General features: G+C 42.3%; 1 protein-coding gene across 3 annotated transcripts in view; it reads left to right on the forward strand.

The window, feature by feature from the left end:
• The window catches only part of SHROOM4 (shroom family member 4), a 211,019-nt gene that overhangs the window by 149,261 nt on the left and 39,439 nt on the right, over positions 1-22,319 (forward strand). For 2 of the 3 annotated variants that reach the window (XM_079124526.1, XM_079124528.1), the window contains 2 exons: positions 16,605-16,739; positions 19,123-21,589. In XM_079124526.1, coding sequence (XP_078980652.1) covers positions 16,605-16,739; positions 19,123-21,589 — 2,602 coding nt within the window. Of the gene's footprint in view, positions 1-12,132; positions 12,518-16,604; positions 16,740-19,122; positions 21,590-22,319 lie in introns of those variants that run through there. The other variant, XM_079124527.1, reaches the window with a different exon arrangement.

Consider the following 22,319-nt stretch of genomic DNA (forward strand, 5'->3'; position numbering starts at 1 on the left):
GGGAATAACAATATCCAATTTATCAAGTTATATGAGTAAATGAGGCAATAGAAATAGTAGTTGCTTAGTAAATATTAGTTTCTTTCTTCATTGTGGCATTTCTTTGAGGAAATTTCTTCCCTTAGATTATTAATAAGGCTTCTTTCTCCTGGTTTACCTAATACCATTTATCTTTAGCTCATTTTTCTTAATTTGTCTGTAAACTACTGGTAAACCCTAGAGCAATGGCTCTTAAACTTGAGTGTTAATGAACTCCCCTGAAAATTTTGTTAAGTATCTGCAATGGCCCTCAAACTTGAGTGTTAATGAACTCCCCTGAAAAATTTGTTAAGTAACATATTACTACCCCACTCCCCAGAGTTTTTGATCCTGTAAGGGCCCAAATAATTCTCAGGTTATACAGATGCTGCTGGTCTGAGAATTGAACTCTGAGTTTAGTTCAATAATGTAGAGTTCCATCTCAAATTCTCTTTCTCACTCTATGAGCTTTTCTTGTAGAACTTCAGATACCATTGATGACTCCCAGATTTCTATATCCCAGAGACCACATGCCTGGATTCCAGATGATCATCTTCAACTGTGTGTTAGACTGACTCACCAAGTTTTCTCCTAGACACATCACAGTTCAACATGCCATAGCTGATTGTAAAGTATACATGTAAGATAAGTCAGGAAAAAAAGAGAACAATAAAGAGGAAAGGAACTAGTCCTGTTGAAACATATTAGAAATCTACAGTAAATAAAATACTTGGTACCACATGAATAGACTGATTAATAGACCATAATCAAGGCTAAAATTGGTCCAAACACATAATAGTACAGCCAGCCCCCTGTGTCCTCAGGTTCCACATCTGTGGATTCAAACACTGGCAGATCAAACATATTCAGGGAAAAAAATGTGTCTGTACTGAACATGACTAGTCGTCTTTGCTTCTTGTCATGAATCTCTAAACAATATAGTATAACTATTCCCATGACATTTACATTTTATAAGTCATCTAGAGATGACTTTCAGTATCCAGGAGGATATGTATAGGTTGTATGCAAATTCTATGGCATTTTATATAAGGAACTTCAACATCTGTGGATTTTGTTGTCCATGAAGGGTCCTGGAACCTAGCCCTCACAGATACTAAGGGACAATTGTATGTGATTTTTAGTAAATACATAAATAAAATCCAAAGACAAGAAACTGGCAGAAAACTTTTTCTTCTGATATGGCAAGGGACTAGATTTCTTAATACATGAAAAGCTCTTCAGAATCACTGAGTAAAATGCCCACAAACCGTTCTAAAAGAGGAGAAAGAACATGAATGGTTTAGACCAAAATAAAATTTGCTTATAAAAATAAATTAAAGACATTACTTTCCTATATGCATATATGAATACATGACTAATGTAACCCCACATCATGCACAACCAGAAGAATGGGAAGTTATGATCCATGTGTGTATAATATGTCAAAATACATTCTACTGTTATGTATAACTACTAAGAACAAATGAAAAAAAAAAAAATGAAAGGATGCTCCACAACACTCAATTAAAAACATAGAGATTAATTTAAGGAACAAAATACAACTTTCACCTATGAAACTGGTAAAGATCTGAATATTTAATATGCATTCTTTTTGGCAAGAATATGGGGAATCATGCATTTTTATATCTCCCCATTCAAAGATTGGTACTTGGACCCAGCAGCATCTTTGTCAAATGAGACCTCCTTAGAAATGCAGCTCCTCCCCAGACCTACTAAACCAGAATCTGCATCTTGATGAGATGCATTTGATTTGCATGCCCATGACAGTTTAAAAAGCACTGCTCTAATGCATTGTTGGTGGAAATTCATATTAGAATAACCTCTTTGGGTTCATTAGATTTTATCATACATTCATACACTTTTCAACACAGAGTTCCATTTGTAGAACTTTATCTAAAAGATACCATCAAATATGTTTGTGAAGAATGTAGAGTTGTTCACTGAAGCATTGTTTGTATTATCAAAACATTAGGAGACAACCTCAGTATTCATTACTTGGACAGTAAACATTAAATAAACTTCTAAAAAAGTCACATTCTGAAATATTAAGTAGTTATCAGAATTTTTGAAAAAGTATCTGCAGATATGAAGTTATCTCTAAAACATATTGTTAAGCACAAACAGCAAGGTTCCAGACAATATTATGATATTCTTTTCTGTGTGCCATTATTATGATTCCTATTTTAAATCTAATGTAAGTGAGGCAGAGATGTTGAATAACTGGCTCAAGGCCACATAGCTAGAAATGGTGAATTCAAGTTTAGAGTGTATGGTTATGTTCTTAATACTATGCTGTACTTATGCTTAGAATTAAACAAAAAAATGTTTCTTTGGAATATAGGGTACTCCTTTTTCATTATATATGTCTTTTTACTGTTTGATATGACTTAAAAAAATAATAAACACTTAAAAATCAGTTGCTCCAAAATAGAACTAATTCTCCTCCCCACTTTTCTTCTGATGGTGTAGTTGATGGGTTGAGTCATTTACCAAGGGAATAAATCTGATAGACTCTCTAGACTCTCCTTTTCCCCTTCACATCGGTCAGATCAGGCACTGTCTTAATCTATTTTTCATTGATATGACTTAATATCATATACTGGGTAATTCATACAGAAAAGCAATTTGCTTCTTACAGTTTCTGAGGCTGGAAAGTCCAATGTCAAGGGACTGCATTGGTGAGGGCCCTTCTGCTGGTGAAAAGTTCTGCAGAATCCCGAGTTGGTACAGGGTATCATGTGGCAAGACAGAGTAAACTTGCTAGCTTAGGTCTTTCTTCTTATAAAATCACTAATGCAATCAAAGGGCCCTACCTTCATCCCTTCATCTAATGCTGATTACCTCCCAATGGCCCCACCTCCTAATATGTCATTAACATAAGACTTTGGGGATTAAGTTTCAATGTAAGTTTTAGATGATATAAATATTCAGACCATAGCAGGTACTAAGATTTATTGTTTCTACATCTTAGACTAGACAATTTTCAAATCTGTCCCTTTATCCTTGAATCATGGATCACTTAGATGCCTTCATTCATTTCCTAATTCCTATTATCCCAGTAACTAGAAGGAGTGCTGAGGTAGGAGGATCACAAGTTCAAGTCCAGTCTGTGCAACCTAGTGAGATTCTATGTAAAAATTTAAAAAATAAAAGATATCTGGGGATGTAGCTCAGTGGTAAAGTACCCCTGGGTTCAGTCCTCAGTATCAGGAAAAAAATTATGCTACTGCCATAAAGGCAAGCCTGTAGATCAATGAATCATAATAGAAACTCCAGAAACAAATCCACATATTTACAATCAACTGGTTTTCAACAAAGGTATGAAGACCACACAGTAGGGAAAGGAAACTCTTTTCAATAAATGGTGCTAGGAATATTGGATAGCCACAGGCAGAAGAATGAAATTGTACTCATATTTCACATCTTATGCAAAAATCAATTTAGCTTGAATTAAAGAGTAATACCTAAGATCAGAAACTAAAACAACTAGAAGAAAACCTAAGGAAAAACTTGACATTGGTCTTGGCAAAGATTTATTTATATGACCCCAAAAGTACAGGCAATAAAAGCAAAGTATACAAAATAGACACATGAGGTCATCTCTAACTAAAAATACCACAAAGGAAACATCAACAGAGACAACATATGAAATGGGAGAAAATATTTGTAAGCTATACAACAAGTTAATATTCAAAATATATTAAGAAAAACCTCAACTGAATGGCAAGCATACAAATAACCTGATTTTTAAAATTGAATTTAAGGACTGAACAGACATTTCTTAAAAGAAGACATTCAAAAGACCAGCAGATATATGGTGAAAAAAATGCTCAGTGTCACTAATCTTTATGGAATAGCAAATCAAAACCACAATGAGGTATCCCCTAACACTTGTTAGAATGGCTACTATCAAAAAGATATGATCAAAAAAAAAAAAAAAAAAAGATATGATCACCAGTGCTCCCGAGAATATGGAGAAAAGGGAACCTTAGTGGCAATGTCCATTAGTATAGCCACTATAGAAAGCAGTACGGAGGTTCTGCAAAAACAGTATAATTTAGGGCTGGGGGTATAGCCCAGTGACAGAGTGCTTGCCTACCATGTGCCAGGCTGTGGATTCAATTCCCAGTACCAAAAAAAAAAAAAAAAAAAAAAAGTAGAATTTAAACTCAGCAATCTCCACTTTGGGGAATGTATCCAAAGTATAAGAAGAGATATCTACATTTTTATGTTTATTTCAGCTTTATGTACAATAACCAGATATGGAATTGACCTAAGTTGTCCATCGATGGAGCAATGAATAAAGACAATGAGGTATATATCCACAATGAAATACTTTCAAGCCTTTAAAAAAGAAGAAAATTCTTTCATGTGTTTCTACATGGATAGAATTGAAGAACATTATGCTAACTGAAATAAGCCAAGCACACAAAGGTATATACCACATAGTCTCACTTATACCTGGAATCTAAAAAAGTTAAACTCATAGAAACAGAATAAAACTGTGGTACCAGAAGGTGGGGATGGGCCAGGAAATTAGGAAGTAGTAGTCAAAGTGTATAAAACTTCAGTCATGCTGAATGACTAATTTCTTGAGATCTGACATCCAGTGTGGTGCATATAGTCAATATTAGTGTATTGTATCCTTGCACACTGCTAACGAGAGTAACCTTAAATATTCTCATCACACACAAAAAATAGTAGCTATGTGGGATTGTTTTAGTCAGCTTTTTTTGTCTTTTTGACCTTAAGACTTGACAAGAACAATCTTAGAGGAGGAAAAGTTTATTTGTCACTCATAGTTTCAGTGGTTTCAGTCCATAGATGGCTGACTCTTGTTGCTCTGGGCCTGAGCTGAGGCAGAGTATCTCAGTGGAAAGGTATGGAGGAGAAAAGCAGCTTACCATGGCTACCAGGAAGAAGAAAGAGAGCTCTCACTCATCAGGGACAAAATATAAATCCCGAAGTTATGCAACTGGAAACCACCTCTTCCAGCTACTCCCTACCTGCCTATAATTACCACTTGGTTAATCTATTCAAGTGGCTTCATGTACTGATTAGTTAAGGCTCTCATGACCCAATCATTTCACCTCTATATTTTCTTGCATTGTCTCACACATGAGCTTTTGGGGGATATCTCATATCTAAACTATAACAGAGGTAATGGATATGTTAAATAGCCCAATTTTAGCATTTTTTGATGTAGACATATATCAAGCCATAATGTACACCATAAATAAATGCAATTTTTATTTATTAGCTAAACTTTAATAAAGCTGTGAAAAGAAACAAACAAAACTAAGGACATAAAAGCTTGATCAACTAGAGGTTTGTGAATGTAAATGCCTCAGCCTGGGAAATTTCATGCAAAATACTCTGGAACCAGTTGAGAGTCTTTATGAGGGTAGACCTCAACAGGAGAAGCACATATATGTCAGCTGCTTACCAGCCCAAATACTTCTCCCTGATAAAGGCATCTGTGACCCAGGAATTCCCTTCTTGGTTCTAAAAACTTCTTTTCCAAAGGGAAATCCCACCCCTGAGAGATCCCATGTACCTTTCAAGAAATTGTCTTCTATTATACACATAGTACTGGTAGTTGAAGGGAGGTTCCCAGCCTACCTTAATAGGCCAGACCCCACCAATGTCAAAAACTCTGTTAGTATTTTGAAGACGCCATCTGTCTATTCTAAAATACATGATAGAATAATGGTTATCAAACTCGAGAGTATCAGAATCATATAAAGAACCTTTTAAAACTCACATCTCTGGCTGGGCATGGTGGTGCACTCCTGTAATCCCATTTACTTGGGTGGTTGAGGCAGGAGGTTGCAAGTTCAAGGCCAGTCTCAGGAACTTAGTGAGGTCCTAAGCAACTTAGCAAGACCCTATCTCAAAATGAAAACAGAAAAGGAGCTGGGGATGTAGAACAGTGGTTAAGTGCCCCTAGCTTTAGTCCCTAATAGGAAAAAAAAAAGACTACATGAAATACTGCTTTGCATTCTGTTACTCTATATTCTGAAACATGCAATGCCTATCTCTTATCTATGGGATTATATTAAGCCAGTGCTTCAACCTGATACTCAAGGCCCCCATGTTCTTAAATCTTTCTACTTGTACTTCCTATGTGCCTTGTAGAAAGGATATGTTCTTCCTTTGGCATATTCCTGCCTTTCCCACTTTTGTTCATGTAAACCTGGTAGGATCTCTCTCCCAGTATTCTCCAGTTGAAATTGTACTAAGTCTTCCAACATTAGCTCAGAGATTCAGTGAAGCCTTCCTTGATTCAGCTATCTATGCACTCTCCTTTGAACTCTCCATTGATTAGCATTTCCTTTCTGGTACTTCTGACATTATTTCCTGTTTAGTGGTTATCTAGGTTTTCTTCTTCCTCCTCTCTTATGCTATAAATTCCTTGAGAACAGAGATGATAACTTCTTCATGTTGATGTGTTCTTGCATACCTTTCCAAGCACCTTAAATGTAGATAGAAGCTCCATAAATGATTGGAAAAAGAATGACAATGACTGCCAACTTCCCTTTTTTTTAAGAGCTACTAATGACTCAGTTTCGGGAATGAATACTGTGCTAAGAAGGTACAGATGCCAGATGACCCCAGTGTCATAGTTTATTCTTTTTTCCTCACTCTTCACATTCAACCCACTAATAAACACTGCTAGTTCTACCTCTTCAAATTATCCCTACCATTTCTAAACCTCTTTTCCCTATGCTGACTTCTACCTCTGTAGAACAAACTACCATTCTCTCTCACCTATGTGAACCTTTTAAACTGGTTGCCTTCTTTCTAATCTTGTCCCTCCCCATCCCTGCCAAATCCATCAGCCAAATGAAATCTTTACAATACATAGATCAGGTTAGCCCCATTTAACAACCTCTAATGGCTTCCTAGTTCCTTGAGAATACAATTCAATTTGCTTACCTTGGGTGGTCTTGGAAAACTCCACGATCTGTCTAGGTACCTCCCCAATCTCATCTCTCCTAATGTCTATCTTGCTTGTGGTTATCCAGCTCTGCTAAGTGTTCGCCTGTCCTCATTATCGTATTTGCTCAAAGCAGAGTGAGTAGATTCTATTGTTTCCATTAGGGTCCTAGCCATTGTTGACTATTGCTCTAGAGCTCCATCATGTCTTTAGTAACAGAGATGACTCAGGAGTGGCCAGAAGTAGTGCTAAGGACTTTGAACCATGACTCTGGGGACACCTTTGTGAATTCCATCAGATGCTTGAAATGTTCTATGTCTAATACTGGGTGTGAGCTGAAGAAAACAATGGGCTTAAAGGAGGAAGAAAGGAAAGTTTGTATTATTCCTTGCTGCCTCCTTCCCAAGGGATGCTATAAACATTACTGGTAGTAACCAAGCTGGAGGACAAACAGCCTCCACCTTATTTATCACTTTGGGTGTTGGTTTAGGAAATTGGGCATCATGACAAAAGCTTTAAGGCCATCTGTTAAGTCAGATGGTGCTCTGTGTACTTGATGCTTTTATTCCATTATGCTTCTCTGAAGTTTCTTTCAGCTTTCTCATGTTTTACTGTTAGCTTTTTTTAAGTATAGATGTTTTTTAATTGTAGATGGACACATACCTTTATTTAATTTATTTATTTTTATGTGGTGCTGAGGATTGAACCCAGTGCTTCACACATGTTAGGCAAGCACTCTACCACTGAGTCATATTCCCAGCCCTACTGTTAGCTTTTGGAGGGGGACAGAGAGGGAGGGGGAGGAAAATCCCCTATCATTATTCAGAGATTTTATGTGATGCCATTCCTTTTAGAAGCTGCAAAAACTTGCCATATTCATGTCTTTGCTTTTAGGGCTATTGACAAGAAACAGTCAATGGTGGGTATATTTCTCAGTCCATACATAGAAAATCTTATGGTTAAACCACTACTTCTGCTTTCATGTGCTCACCCTCCTCTGCCATATGTCAAAATTGTGCCAGGTACAGTGGAACATGCCTTATAATCCCAGAAACTTGGGAGGCTGAGGCAGCAGGATTGCAAGTTTGAAGCCAACCTGGGCAACACAGAGACCCTGTATCAAAATTTTACTAAAAGGACTGGGGATGTAGCTCACTGGAAAAGCATCGCTGGGTTCAATAACCAGTACAAAAAATGACAACAACAAATACCCTACTAATTACTCCCTAGACCATAGTATAAATAAATCACAAGTACCGTGTTTCTAAAATACTAATCATTTTTCTAGCTCTAATAATTTGCAAAGCTCTCCCAAGCCATCTGTATGGTTACTTCTTTCCAACCTTCTTTGGAAAGAGAAGTCTTCTTAGGCTGAGGCAGGGGGCTTGCAAGTTCAAGGCCAGCCCCAGCAACTTAGTGTCAAATTAAAACAAAATAAATGAAAACAAAAAAGGACTGGGGATGTGGCTCAGTGTTAAAATGCCCTTGGGTTCAATTCCCAGTACTGAAAGAATGAAAGAAAGAAAGAAAAATAAGGAAAGGAAGGAAAGAAAGAAGATTGATTCCCATTTATAAATGGAGTAATAGAAACCGTGTGAAATGTAAGGACCACAGTCAGATGAAGCAATTGCTCCTTTCTGGAAAAGTCAAAAAGCACCCCCCTGATGTGCACACTACGGTATTCAGAGGGACTTTATTTCTACCACAAGATTCACTACTTTTCTCCTCTGGGTTTCTTTAGAGCCAGAGATGGATCCTGAGGTGGAAGGTTTTGGTAAGGATCCAGCAGATTTACATGGAAGAGCTTGACCTGGCTGTTCAGAGGGGAAGGGATGGGGGATGGGAAGGTAGAACTAAGTACCAAAAGCTCCCTCTTCAGAATGTTCAGAATGTATTCATCTCTTGATGACCCAGATTATAGCTTTTCCAGAATGATACTAGCCATTGTCCTGAAAGTTCTCTTTAAAATCTCTATCTCCCCGCCACTCTCACACACACGTGTACACACACACACACACACACACACACACACACACACACACAATTTACCCCTTGGTTTTGTCTATAGTAAGGAAGGGTCTCTGAATCACCAGGCTACAAGGTCTTTCAGCCAACAGTGAAGTGGGGGTGAGCCTTCAGAGCTCTGTGTTCCTCCATGGTGACCAAGCAGCTTTTCCCCTCCTCTGTGGGATAAACAAGCCATGCATTGTTCTGTCCCCTCCGCCTGTCTGCAGGCTTCCCTTCCTGCCAGGCAGGCCAGAATGAGCTTAGGCTCCTTCATGTGGGGCAGGTGGAATGTGCTCTTTGGGGGGAGGCTGGAAGAGCCACAGAAAGTAAACAGAGCTAATCAAGGACACTCTTTTGTGCTTCTCCTTATCCAAACACTTTCAAAAGAGGAAAAGAGCCCACACTCCATCATGGCCCAGACTTCTTGCTAAGCACTGCCCCAAGTAACAGGGGTCACATTTTCTTCTTGCCCTGGGTTGTGCAGAGCCCTAGTTTCTCTTTCCCAAGTGTCTCTTGAGAGTTCTACTGAGAGCCAGGTTCAGAGACAAGTGGTACCATCAGAGGATATCAGGGTGATAGCCAACGAGGGCAGCTGGAGATCGATTCTTTCCAGAATTGCTCACCTTCCTCCCCTAACCTCTCATAGTAGTTGTACAACTACTTCTGGGAGCCAACTTATGGTTGATGTATCACTTCTGCTTTCACATGTCTATCTTCCTCTCTCCACATGCCATGTTCTTATCCTTTGAGTGCTTGGGAAACAGAGGCAGTTATCTTTACCTTGTCCCCAGCATAGGAGGTTATACTTGGTCATGTTATTGGAAACTCAGTTCTGCTAAGTGACAGCGTATTCTTTTTCCCCGTATGTCATCCTCCAACCTCTTCTCCAAATCCCAAACTGGCCAAACTTCTGCTTAAGATCTCTTCCCTTGCACAAGGATTTCTTGAGTATATTCTGTCTATGCCCACCTGCCTATCACCTCATCTGAAGATTACCCCAACCTCCCATACTCCCACTCTGCCATCCCAGAAACTTCCATATAAATCTGCTTGATCCTCATTTATACCTTTCACCTCAGGAACTTCTCCGTTAGTTCCATCAACATGCTTGTATTTCCAAGCATTATTTCCTCAGCCTCACTTTGCCACTGACAGGGTCAGACTGCTGCCATACTTGTTGCACTTTATTTTGTTAGGAAGTGGGACTCAGCAAGCCTCTTCAGGCACACACTTGCATGGACCAGGTTACTGAATGGATGGAGGAAGGCCCTTGGCAATAAGAAGATTAGGGAAGGCTGGGCACCCAAGCCTGACTTCTGACATAAGAAGAGACCATTCATCCTGGTGATTCTTAGGGTCAGGGCTTATTACCTACTATGTTGCCACTCAAAATGTGGTTATTGTAGGAGCAGCAGCAGCAGTAGCAGCAGCAGCACCCTGGAGCTCATTAGAAAGTCAGAGCCTGAAGCCCAGCATGGTGGTGCATGCCTGTAATCCCAGTAATTTAGGAAGTTGAGGCAGGAGGATTACAAATTTGAGGCCAGTCTCTGCAACTTAGTGAGACCCTATCTCAAAATAAAAAATAGAAAGGGCTGGGAATGTAGCTTAGTGGTGGAATACCCTGGGATCAATCCCTAACACAGAGATAGAGAGCGAGAAAGAGAGAAAGTAAGACCCTACAAAAGCAGAAAAGAGGGGTTGGGGTTAAAAAATCAGTGTTGAATCAGAATCTGCATTGTAACAAGACACCCAAGTGAGCCACTTGCCCATGAATGTTTGACAAGTTCCTTCTCCTAAGTAGTCCTTTCTTTTCCATGTCTGGATTGAAGATATCAATTTTCTTACTAATAACAATATCTTGCCCAATGTTATTTTTGATGGAGGATAGTATTAATAACAGATACCACTTACTGAGTGCCTGTCACATGCCAGGTGTATTTTGCACATGAGGAAATTGAGGTTCTGGGTCCTCTCCAGGACCAAACAACTAGTGAGTAGTAGAGATGAGGCTCCAAGCCAGATCCATATGCCCCTACAAATCCTCAAAATTTCCTCCAAACAGTTCTCCTATACCATTGGTAAAAGTCAACCTAGACTTACCTATCAAGTCCTTAGGGGAAATGGGAAAGGGGCCTCCAGACGCAATTTCCCTAGAGAGGAAAGGGCCTAGCATACTTTTTGTCCTGAGGGAGTTTGCGTAAGCCTGCTCAGGGGCCAGAAATTACTGGAATTGGGGTCAGAGGCCAAGGGAAATGGGAGTAGGATCAGGAGTATTATGAAGGGAAAACCCTAACTCTAAATTCCCAAGAGTAATTAAATTCTGATACCTGAGCCTGGATTAAAGGGTACAATAAACACATGTAAGGCCGCTTTGAGTTCTAGCTAGTATATTGGTCAATGAGAACATAATTTGGAGCCCCAGGCTGGGGTCCAGGACTACTGCATCATAGTATGCTGTAGCTGAAAGGGTCATTTGTGATGATTGAGTTCAATGTTTTATTTTTCAGAGAGGAAACAGAAGCCCAGAGAAGGGGAGTAAGTTGCCAGAGGTCAGAGTAAATTTATGTCAGGTTCACGAATGCTGACCCCAAATGCTACTATTTCAGCATTGCTAATGGGCACCTTTTCTGGACCTGGAGTCTCTGGTGTGAAATTGAGCTTTTTTCAGGTCTGCTCATACAGAAATGCAGGCCCTGTAAATAAGACCCAGAGTGATCATAAGACTTTATATCTCAGCAGGACCTTCACGTTGGAGAGGTTTTAAGTCACTTGCCCCCAGCTTTAGACAATCAGCTGTAGTGCCATTTCTCTGGACCTGGAGGCTGCTCAGCTTGGTTGATCTGAGCTTTCGTTTTCTGGGGCCCTGAGGACCTGCAGAGATGGCTGGGTGGGGTCAACTCAGTCCAGGAAGCTCAGGAATTCTTTTAAGTGTATGTGTCTGGGGTATTTTTCTCCTCACTTACGTGTATTTTTAAAATTCTTTTTAGACACCCGCTTTATCTTTCCCAAACATCATTTCCTTGCTCCTTTCCTGAGTTCTAGCAGTGGCTGGGGGCCCAGCTTCCTTATTGGCCTCTGAGCTATGGAGGGGGTGGGCCAGCGCTCAGAGGAGGTGGGAGTTGGGAACAGGGGGGCTGTTTATGCTGTTGGAACTGCCTTTCATCCTTCCCTTTGCCACCAGGGTGCTGGCTAGTTCCTGGAGCAGAGTCTTCACTCCTATCTAGTTCTTCACACTGCCTTTCTTTCCCTAAGGCTGTGGTCACTTTCAGGCCCAACTAGGCTGATGGCCACACCTTGCCTTCAGTGCTACTCCTTCCTGTTCTTGAAATTAGGACCTGACTGTGTCTGAGCCCCTTGGACCACACTCAGGACTTTGGGCTGATGGCCACTCATTCCAGGAGGTCTTAACTGGAGGGCAGATGGGTACCAGTTAATGAAGGACGCCGGCTGCAGGGTTTGTCGAGGAGAGTCTGAGCTAGCTGGATACCTCATTCTCTCCTAAACCATCTCTCCATTCTGGGCAACTTCATGGTAGGTACGGCCAGTAGCCATGGCTGCCACGGCCACCACCCCTCTTCCCTCCTTCTTTCTTTCTTTATTGCCCTTTTCTTTTTGCCTCCTTAAGAAAGGTATTTTGGTGTAATGAATGATCAAGTGTGTGTTCAATGCTAGTGCCTAAGCTAGGCTTCGGAGAAAGAGTAAGCACCAGGGTCATTGCCCCCACGTTTAGTTCTGGGCTATGTGGTTTGTGGTTGGAATTATCTTACCTCTCTGCTTATTTCTCATCTTCACCACTTCCCCACTGCCAAGGAGGGGTGGTTTCAAGTCTCAGACTACTGAGACCTTCCTTTTCCAACTGCTTCTTGAGGGAATAATGTTGGGTCTACAAACTTTCTGAGTCAGACCCTTTGGGGAGGAGGGTTTGTGTGGTATCTTAGAAGAATCTGGAGGATCTGAGTCTGGATCCCAACTCAGCTGATTATAAGCTATGTGCTCTTCACAAATAACTTAAATTTTATGATCTCTGTTTCTTCATCTGTAAAGTGGGGTGATAATAGTTCTTACCATATAAGACTAGAATGAAGAATAAACCAGCTAATGTCTGCAGAGTTCTTCATGCCTGGTACATTGTGAATTTTCAGTAAATGGTCCCTGTTAGTTTTTTTGTTTATAAACTATTTATATCAGGTACAATGATGACTGATCTCACACCCGGGACTGCAATTAATCCAGACCATAACTCATAAGAATGAGATGGTCACCTTCTCAATTTTAGGGATAAATAATCTATCACTGAAGTGCTTGAGGATATGACTGAGAGGTAAAGTGTTTCCCAGTTTCCTTCAAAAAGAAGAATCTGCACCTTAAATAAATGCCTTGCCCAATGTCACATAGCTAGGATTTAAATATAAGTATGGACTGATTCCAAGCCTAGGACAATTAAGGAATAATAATAAGCCTAATATAAGACCTGATAGAAATTTTTCCTTCCTCTTCCAAACTAGGGTTAGAAGGCTCCAATTCTCCCTGTTGGAATTTTCTTCCTCCAAGCCATTCATTTTCTCCTTATATCCCCAGAGCCCTTACTACTCCTCCTCCTCAAGAAATCCTGGCATTTCTTTTGTAAGCTACCTTTCAAAGTGTGGCAAGGGAGTGTTATAGCAAAAACTTAGTAGATGTTTAAATCCAAGTGCCCTTAGTGGGGGTTCAGTTGAGCTACCAAACAGGACACTGTTGAGATACCAAACAGGACAAGTTTGAGCTAATAACCATCATTATAATGCCTAGTAGTTACTAGACATTTGCTATGGACCAGGCTGTTTCCCAGATGCCTGGAGAATACTCTAATTCATACAATCACTATCCAGGTAAAAACTATTGTGCCCTTTCTTAGATCAGAAAACTAAAGCTCAGATGATTCAAGTGATTCATATAGAATCTCACATCTCAAATTCTAAAGTTAGGATTTGAATCTAGATCCTTCTCACTTGTTTTTGTCTCATTGCCTACTAGCTAGATTACTCAGGACAAGTTCCCAGGAAGAGATGGCACTTGAGCAGTACCTTGAAGAACAGGTAGGGTTTAGGTTAACAAAAGGGAGGGGACATTCTGGGCAGGGGAACAGTCATAGTGATAACTATTATTGGTTGAAGGGCTGGCCAGACCCAGTTCTAAGCACCTGACACATATTTTCTTTCTTGGTCTTTGAATAATTCCAGTGGGTAGATACTCATATTTCCATTTTACTGCCAAGTAAACAAGGACTGAGAAGTGAAGTCATTTGTGTAATGCATAAGAAGCTAATCAGTTGGAATTCAAATCAAGGTGGTCCAACTCCGGAATCTGTAATAGGTTCTACTAGAAAATCAACAGCAAAGGCACAGAGTCAGAAAGGGAGAAAGCGGGATGCGTGGTATGATTGGAGCAGACATGAAAGATTGAACTGGGTGAGTAAAATAGCTTATAGAAGCATTTGAAAAACTAGTCCAGTTTAAATCTAAGGCAGGACAGTGTAAGCAATATGGAACCAGTGAAGATTCTTGAGAAGAAGAGTGCCCCTGATTCAGTTGGTGTTTAGTATGGTACAATCTAAAAGCAGTGACTGGAGGTGGAACAAGAAGAAACTGACTGGCAAGCAGATGCAGTGGTTTGAACACAAAATCTTAAGGGCCTGAACTAGAATAGGATGTGGTGCTGGTAGATTCTGGAAGGAGTGGTACAATTCTGTATAAGGGTCACAGTGAGAATGGAGAGGGAGAGAGGGAGAAGGAAGGGGAGGATAAAGAGAAAGAGAGAGAATATTAGAGATACATCAAAAAATAAGACAGTAGAAGTCAGTGTGCGGGTGGACAGTTAGGTAGAAGGTGGTAGCAAGGCTGACTATCCATGCATCCTGGATTCAGAAGAATTTCAGGAATCCAGGATGTGGAAAAAGGGCCCTAAATGGGTCAGTGTCTAGAAGCATAGACCATAGATGCACATGGTACACAGACCTCGTAGTATACAGACCACTACTGGGAGATGCTTGAGAAATTGTCGTTGACCACCTGACTACAGGGATAGTCAGGGTCACTGCTGCTGACCAGTGGCTCTCATCTTTGACAACCAACTTTCTCTGCCCTTTCTCCTGTACCTCCTTATCTGTGTCTGGCCTGTTGGCATTCAATTCATGTGCCCCCAACAAGCCCATGCTCCCAGGACTACCTCTCCAGGCCTTAGCCTTAGACCACTGGGATCTTCTGTTTTTCTGCTGGGGGGAGGGACATTTCCAGCTAGGATGGAATCCTCCACTGCCCCTGGGAAGTAGAAAGCTGTTTTATCCCACTATATAACAAAGTTGGTGAAAACAGGAACCTTTATCTTATTTAATTCAGTACCTTCAGTGGCTTGTATGGAGCCTGGCACAGTAAATGTGAATACATTAGTAAATGAGGAATGAATACCATATCAAATAATCTATCATCTCTCTCTCTCTGACATCTATTTATTTAACACCTGGTTATCTTGTCAGTATTCTCTCTACTATGTATTTTTTTTATAATCTTTTTTGAGTTTTCTCCCTGTCATTTGGTTTTCCCATCTCCTTCTTACCTGAAGTATCTTCTTGACCCTTGCTATCATTCACTTCCTGTGTTCAGGCTGTCTCTTTCTCTCTCAGTATTAACCACGCCCCATATATTTTCTTCCTCACTTTCAAGAATGGCATCTATTCATGTGGAGTATGCCAGGAGGCAGGGACAGGTCCTGAATAAGCCAGTCAGTGCGAGATTTGTGGCAGTAGCCTCCAGCACTCCAGGCTGTATTTGGGGCCTTTGCCTCAAACCCGTTTCCCTTTATTCACTCCTGACTGCTGGGCAGCCAGTCTCCTCTGTCAGCCTAGGGCTGTGCAATTCACTACTTTGCTCTTTTCCCTGGCAGGAGTTGGGATTCCCCACCACCACTTTCCCTGCAAATTCAAGTGTCTCAGCTCCATGCCTATCTTATCATTCAGTCTCTCAGTGTCTTTACCATGCTTTATTTCAATTAGCTCTGCGTCTCTCACATATCGGTAAGCTCTCAAAGACAAAGACAGTGTTTGGTTCATATCTGTACCCTTAGGCTACACATAGATGCCACACAATAACTAAACATGCAACAAAGGTTTATTGAATGAATGAGTTAAAAATTGGAGAATTCACAGCCCAGTATTGACCCACTCAAACATTTCAGTCACCTGACTCTACCTTTCTGAGAGAAAAATGAGAAGATTGGCTAGATTGATGCTTTCCCTCAAAAAGAAGTGAAGGTTGGCTCACTGTTCATTGCTCAGAGGTTCTCATTTATTCCACAAATATTTATTGAGCATCTACTATGTGTCCAGCATTATCAAATATACTTAGGATATTCCTATGAAGAAAACAGCCCCATGAAGCTGCTGTCTTGTTTCTCCATGGATCACCCACTGGATAAAGGAGATTTCAGTACTGGGAGCTGAGGTGGGCCACTCAGATTCCCACACCAGTTCCTTGCAAGATGTTCTACCTCATTGAAGGGAAAGAGGGGGTGGGGCGGAAGCTGCCTGGGAAGTGATTTCAGCCCTGGTTCCCTTAGCCAACTTCCTGTCCCTTTCTCACTGCAGGAGAAACGCCCCTGTCAGTAGGCCGCACTCATGGCATGTGGCCAAGCTGCTGGAGGGATGCCCTGAAGCGGCCACCACCATGCATTTCCCTTCTGAAGCCTTCAGCTTGTCCTGGCATTCTGGTTGCAGCACAAGGTGAGTCAAGAGCCCTCCCCTCAAGGTGAACTGGAGTGTGGACAGTCTGACCACTCCTGTTCCTTTCCTCTGTTCCCTCCTGGATGTTTTAGAACCAAGAGCAGTATAATGGAAAATGGCATGGGAGTCCAGAGTACCTGGCTTCTTTCCCCAGTATTCTGCTAAGTCTCTGTGACTTTGAACTATTCCTTTCCTTCTGGACAGTGTTTCTTTAAAATATCCCATATGGCTTGGGAGATACCACACTGTTTTGCTTCTCATCCTACTCCCTAGCTGCTCTTTCTCAGTCTCTTTCCCTGATTCCTTCCATCCCCCTGTTCTCTTAATGTAGAAGGACCCCAAAGTTCTGTTCTGGTGGTCTTCTCTATCTATGATAACTCATTGGTGATTTCACCCAGTGCATCAGCTGACCACAGGGCCAAAGCCTCCAAAATAGGAACCTCCCTTAATAACAGGCTCAGATAAATGAACAGTTGTTTGCTCTGACTTGGTGACTTTATTTAGCATTGGAAGTCAGGGGCTCAGGGCAGAGGTAGATTTGTTCTAGAATACACAGAAACATATTCTGACCTTGGCTCCTGTTGGAGTGGGGTGTAGTTTTGCTCAGCAGGAAGGGTGGTGGGGAGGGCAGCAAGTTCTCTTGCCAATAAGAACTTGATGGATTTCTAGCCCAGAGCACAAGTGAACAGAGTGGCTAAAGGGCAAGGCAGGAAGTAAGAATTAAGGGACACTGACAGAGGCTCTTATGGGCTACAGCTCAGCTGTGACTTTCTGGACAACAGCATTTCTGAAATCAGCTTGCAGCCCCTGGGTTCTTCTAGTCAAAGGGAGTTACTGGCATGACTTGGCTCCATTAGGCTATGTGTTTGGGAAAGGGCACTTAAAATTCAAGATTGTGTCTGATCCTTGATCTCCCTGGTTTGTCTCTGCTGCAGGAGATGAGGGAGGTATATGTGGTCCGAGTTCACCATGGTATCAATACTGGTAATAAAGAGGATGTTGATAATAATTACAATAATAACTACGATCAAGAGAGCAGCCACTGCCTTTTAGCAGACCCTTGCTAGGCACCTGAGCTTTATTATCTGATTTCATCTACATAGCAACTCTCTGTTATAGATATTACTATCATTCCTGTTTAAAAGAGATTATCAGTGAAGCTCTCACATATTGAACTCAGAGGCCTGGGTTCAAATTGCAGCTCTGCTTCTTTATGTCCTTAGTGAACCTCTCTAAGTTTCTCTATTCTCAGTTATAAAGCAGGGGATAAGAATTGCCTCCAGGCCGGGCATGGTGGCACATGCTTGTAATCCCAGTGGCTTGGGAGACTGAGGCAGGAGGATTAAGAGTTCAAAGCTAGCCTCAGCAAAAGCAAGACATGAAACAACTCAGTGAGACCCTGTCTCTAAATAAAATACAAAATAGGGCTGGAGATGTGGCTCAGTGGTCGAGTGCCCCTGAGTTCAAACTCTGGTACCCGCCTCCCCCCAAAACAGAATGTCCTCCATTGGGCTTAAATGGAACATTTTAAAGTACCTGGCATATTGTAAGTTCTCAGAAAAGAATGGAATAGAGCTGTAGGTGTAGCTTGATGATAGAGTACTTGTCTAGCATATGCTAGGCCCTGGGTTCCATCCCTGGCACCTAATAATAATAATAATAATAATAATAATAATAATAGAATAGGGGAATGCCTATTTTCCTCCTGTCTATTTCACTAGTTAGAACTAGATGATCCTGGGAAAATCACCTTCTCAAAATCACTTTCTTTTGCAGGGCTTGCTTTATACACATCAATAATTCTCAAAAGTGTAGCTCTTTTAATGGTAGCACCTGAAAAATCGTTAGAAGTACAAATGCTTAGAATCCAGCTAGACCTAAAACTCTAGGATGAAGCCCAGTGGCTAGTATGGTAATAGTACCCCCCATGTGATGCTGATATACACTCAAGTTTGAGAACTGCTGATTTATGAAATGGTCTGACTGAAATTGAATCAGCCCTTTAGGAACCTTCTTTACTGCTGCTATTCCATGAACACTCATGGCAGGGAGCCATATACAGATTCCACAGGGACAGGGACAGCCCAGAAGCAACTCAAGACTCACTGATGGCAGAGAAATACTGCATAACCCCCATGTTTTCCCACTTTTAGTTTTTAGGGTGTTTGCTCGTCTTCTATATGTTATTTTGTCCCACAGTTTACCATGTCCCTGTGGTACCCCCCTGTCCATCTCCTTCCCCATTTCGCTTTCTGCCTCATTACCCTTTCATCCGCACATGGGTATCTCTAGGGTGTCTGCTTTCTTTCATGGCAGGGCTGACCAAGGTGGGAAAGGGATCTGGTGGCTCAGCTAACTAACCAGTGTGTTTTGTGTCTTACAGTGACGTGTGTGTGCAGTGGTGTCCCCTCTCCCGGCACTGCAGCACCGAGAAAAGCAGCTCCATTGGCAGCATGGAGAGCCTGGAACAACCAGGCCAAGCCACCTATGAGGGCCACCTCTTGCCCATTGACCAGAACACGTACCCCAACCAGCGTGACTCAGCCTATAGCTCCTTCTCGGCCAGCTCAAATGCCTCTGACTGTGCTCTTTCCCTCAGGCCAGAGGAGCCAGCCTCCACAGAATGCATCACACAAGGCCCAGGGCCAACTAAGGCCCCCAGTGTCCGGCCTAATGTGGCTGAAACCTCAGGAGGTATCCAGCGCACCAATGGGGGCCATTTGACCTTAAGTTCCCAGACATCATCTCGCCCACAGGAAGGCCACCACCCAGGGTCTGTCAAGGTGGTCAGGGGCCCACCGCAACCTCCAGTGAGGCGCGACAGTCTTCAGGCCTCCAGAGCCCAACTCCTCAATGGAGAGCAGAGCAGGGCTTCTGAGCCTGTGGACTCCTTGCAACAGAAGGAGAAACTGAACTTAGAGACAATGCTAGCCCCAAGGAACCCTAGCAGGTTCTGCTGCCTCAGTGGACAAGAACAAATGACAAATGAGGGCCATCAGAACTGTGAACTCAGTCAACTTCCTGAATCCAGCCAGCAGGGCTCTGAGCATCTATTGACAGAGGCTTCAGCCAATGTTCTTGGTTCCCCCAAAGCCTGTGACAAAGTTTCTACCAGAGTTTCCAGCCCACTCAGTGAGGCTTCAGCAGAGCTACCTAAGACTTCCTCCTTTGGCAGCTCTCCACACGTCACAGGATCCATAGGGCATCGCCATAGTGCCCCTGAACAGCTACTGGCATCCCACCTGCAGCATGTGCACCTCGATTCAAGGGGCAGCAAAGGGGCAGAGCTCCCTACTGGGCAGGATGGGCACCAGTGGACTCTGTCCCCTTTGCACAACAGCCACAAAGGGAAGAATATTCCATGTTCTCCCCCAGGAGGAAGCCAGGACCAGCCAAGCAAAGAAAGAAAGACCAGGCCAATGGATGATAGGCCCTTGGGTTCAGGACACCAGAGCCAAAGCACTTCCCCACATGGAGAGACTGATGAACACCCTCCAGAAAAAAGTTTCCTAGACCCAAACAAAGCAAGCAAAGCAGGCAGTGAATTGGCCAGCCAGCAGCCCTCTGCCTCTGGTTCTCTTGTTCAAACCAGAGACTGTTCTTCAACCATTAATTTAGCTGGCAGCACAGATACAACTGAAGAAGGGGACAGTGAGCCCAAAGAATGTGGCCAGATGGGCGGTAGACGAAGTGGAGGTCCCCGGGGTCGCTCAATCCAAAACCGGCGGAAAAGTGAGCGTTTTGCTACCAATCTGCGCAATGAAATTCAGAGGAGGAAGGCCCAGCTCCAGAAGAGCAAAGGCCCCTTGTCACAACTGTGTGACACTAAGGAACCAGTGGAAGAGACCCAGGAGCCTCCAGAAAGTCCTCCACTCCCTGCCTCTAACTCAGCTCTTCTATCTTCATATAAAAAACCCCCTAGCCCCAGAGATAAGCTCTTCAACAAAAGCATGATACTCAGGGCTCAGTCTTCAGAGTGCCTCAGCCAAGCCCCAGAGAGCCATGAATCTAGGATAGGCCAAGAGGGACAAATAAGCCCTGGTCGTAGGCCTGGTCAGTCCTCTTTAGGCCTGAACACCTGGTGGAAAGCCTCTGACCCATCCTCGGACTCTGAGAAAGCAAAAGTTCATCATGGAGTCCGTGGAGGTCATTGGAGATGGTCTCCAGAGCATAACCCACAGCCACATGCGGCACTAGCCATGGAGGGCCCTTCCAGCCCAGGTGACAACAAGGAATTGAAGACTTCTCCTGTCCAACCTGGGGAGGAAGCCATCCTTTTGCCCTTTGCAGACAGAAGAAAGTTCTTTGAAGAGAGCAGCAAATCCTTATCCACATCTCATTTGCCAGGTTTAACCACTCAGAACAATAAGACTTTTAGTCAGAGACCAAAACCTATAGACCCAAACTTTCAGTCAATGAGCTCCAGCTATAGGGAATTAAGGCGCCATCCCATGGACCAGTCGTATCACTCCTCAGACCAACCATTTCATTCCATGTCACCCCTTCAGTCAGAAACTCCCACTTACTCAGAATGCTTTGCAAGCAAAGGTCTAGAAAATTCCATGTGTTGTAAGCCACTGCACTGTGGTGATTTTGATTACCACAGGACCTGCTCTTACTCCTGCAGTGTTCAGGGAGCTGTAGTCCATGACCCTTGCATTTATTGTTCTGGGGAAATCTGCCCTGCCTTGCTAAAGAGAAATATGATGCCCAACTGCTACAACTGCAGGTGTCACCACCACCAGTGTATCCGATGTTCAGCTTGCTATCATAATCCTCAGCATAGTACTCTTGAGGACAGTAACTTGGCACCTGGCAACGCTTGGAACCCCAGGAAGCCACCAGTGCAGGTGAGGATCTAGTTCTACAGTGGGTGAGTTTTGTTATTGTCTTTGTGAGGAGGAAACGAGAATCTTTTGAAAATATGATTGTTGTAATTCCTAAAAATGAGCTATCCCTTGTCTCTACCAGATGGTAGCTTAGTACCCTTGGGCAAGACCCTTAGCCACCAAAATTGTAACATACCTGTGCATCTTGAGAGTTGGATTCAGTAACTTTTGCTTCAGAAAATGAACAGAACTGAAATTTCTATCCTGTGAAATTGGAATCTGGATGACCTTAAGTCAGTCATTCAGCTACCACAATTTGAAGTTTCATGATTGTATTATTATTATTATTATTATTATTATCATCATCATCATCATCATCGTCTTCATCATTATTATTTGGTACCAGGGATTGAACCCAGGGATGCTTAACCACTGAGCCACAACCCCAGCCCTCTTTATTTTTTATTTTGAGACAGGGTCTCACCAAGTTGCTTAGGCTGGTCTTGAATCTACGATCCTCTTGCCTCAGCCTCCAGACCTGCTGGGATTACAGGCATGCACCATTGTGCCCAGCTAAGTTTCATGATTTCTTAAAGGGAAAAATAATGTTTATTTCTAATAATAAGAAAAGTCTCATCACCTCATTTCCAATGTGGAAGAAAATCATGGCTGCCTCATGGATCAGTTTTGAGGAGCAAAGGAGAGCAGAGTATAGAGTGCTAAGCCCAGAGCATAATACAAAAGAGCACTT

The sequence above is a fragment of the Sciurus vulgaris genome, assembly GCF_902686455.1.
Source record: "Sciurus vulgaris genome assembly, chromosome: X".
NCBI lineage: Eukaryota > Metazoa > Chordata > Mammalia > Rodentia > Sciuridae > Sciurus > Sciurus vulgaris.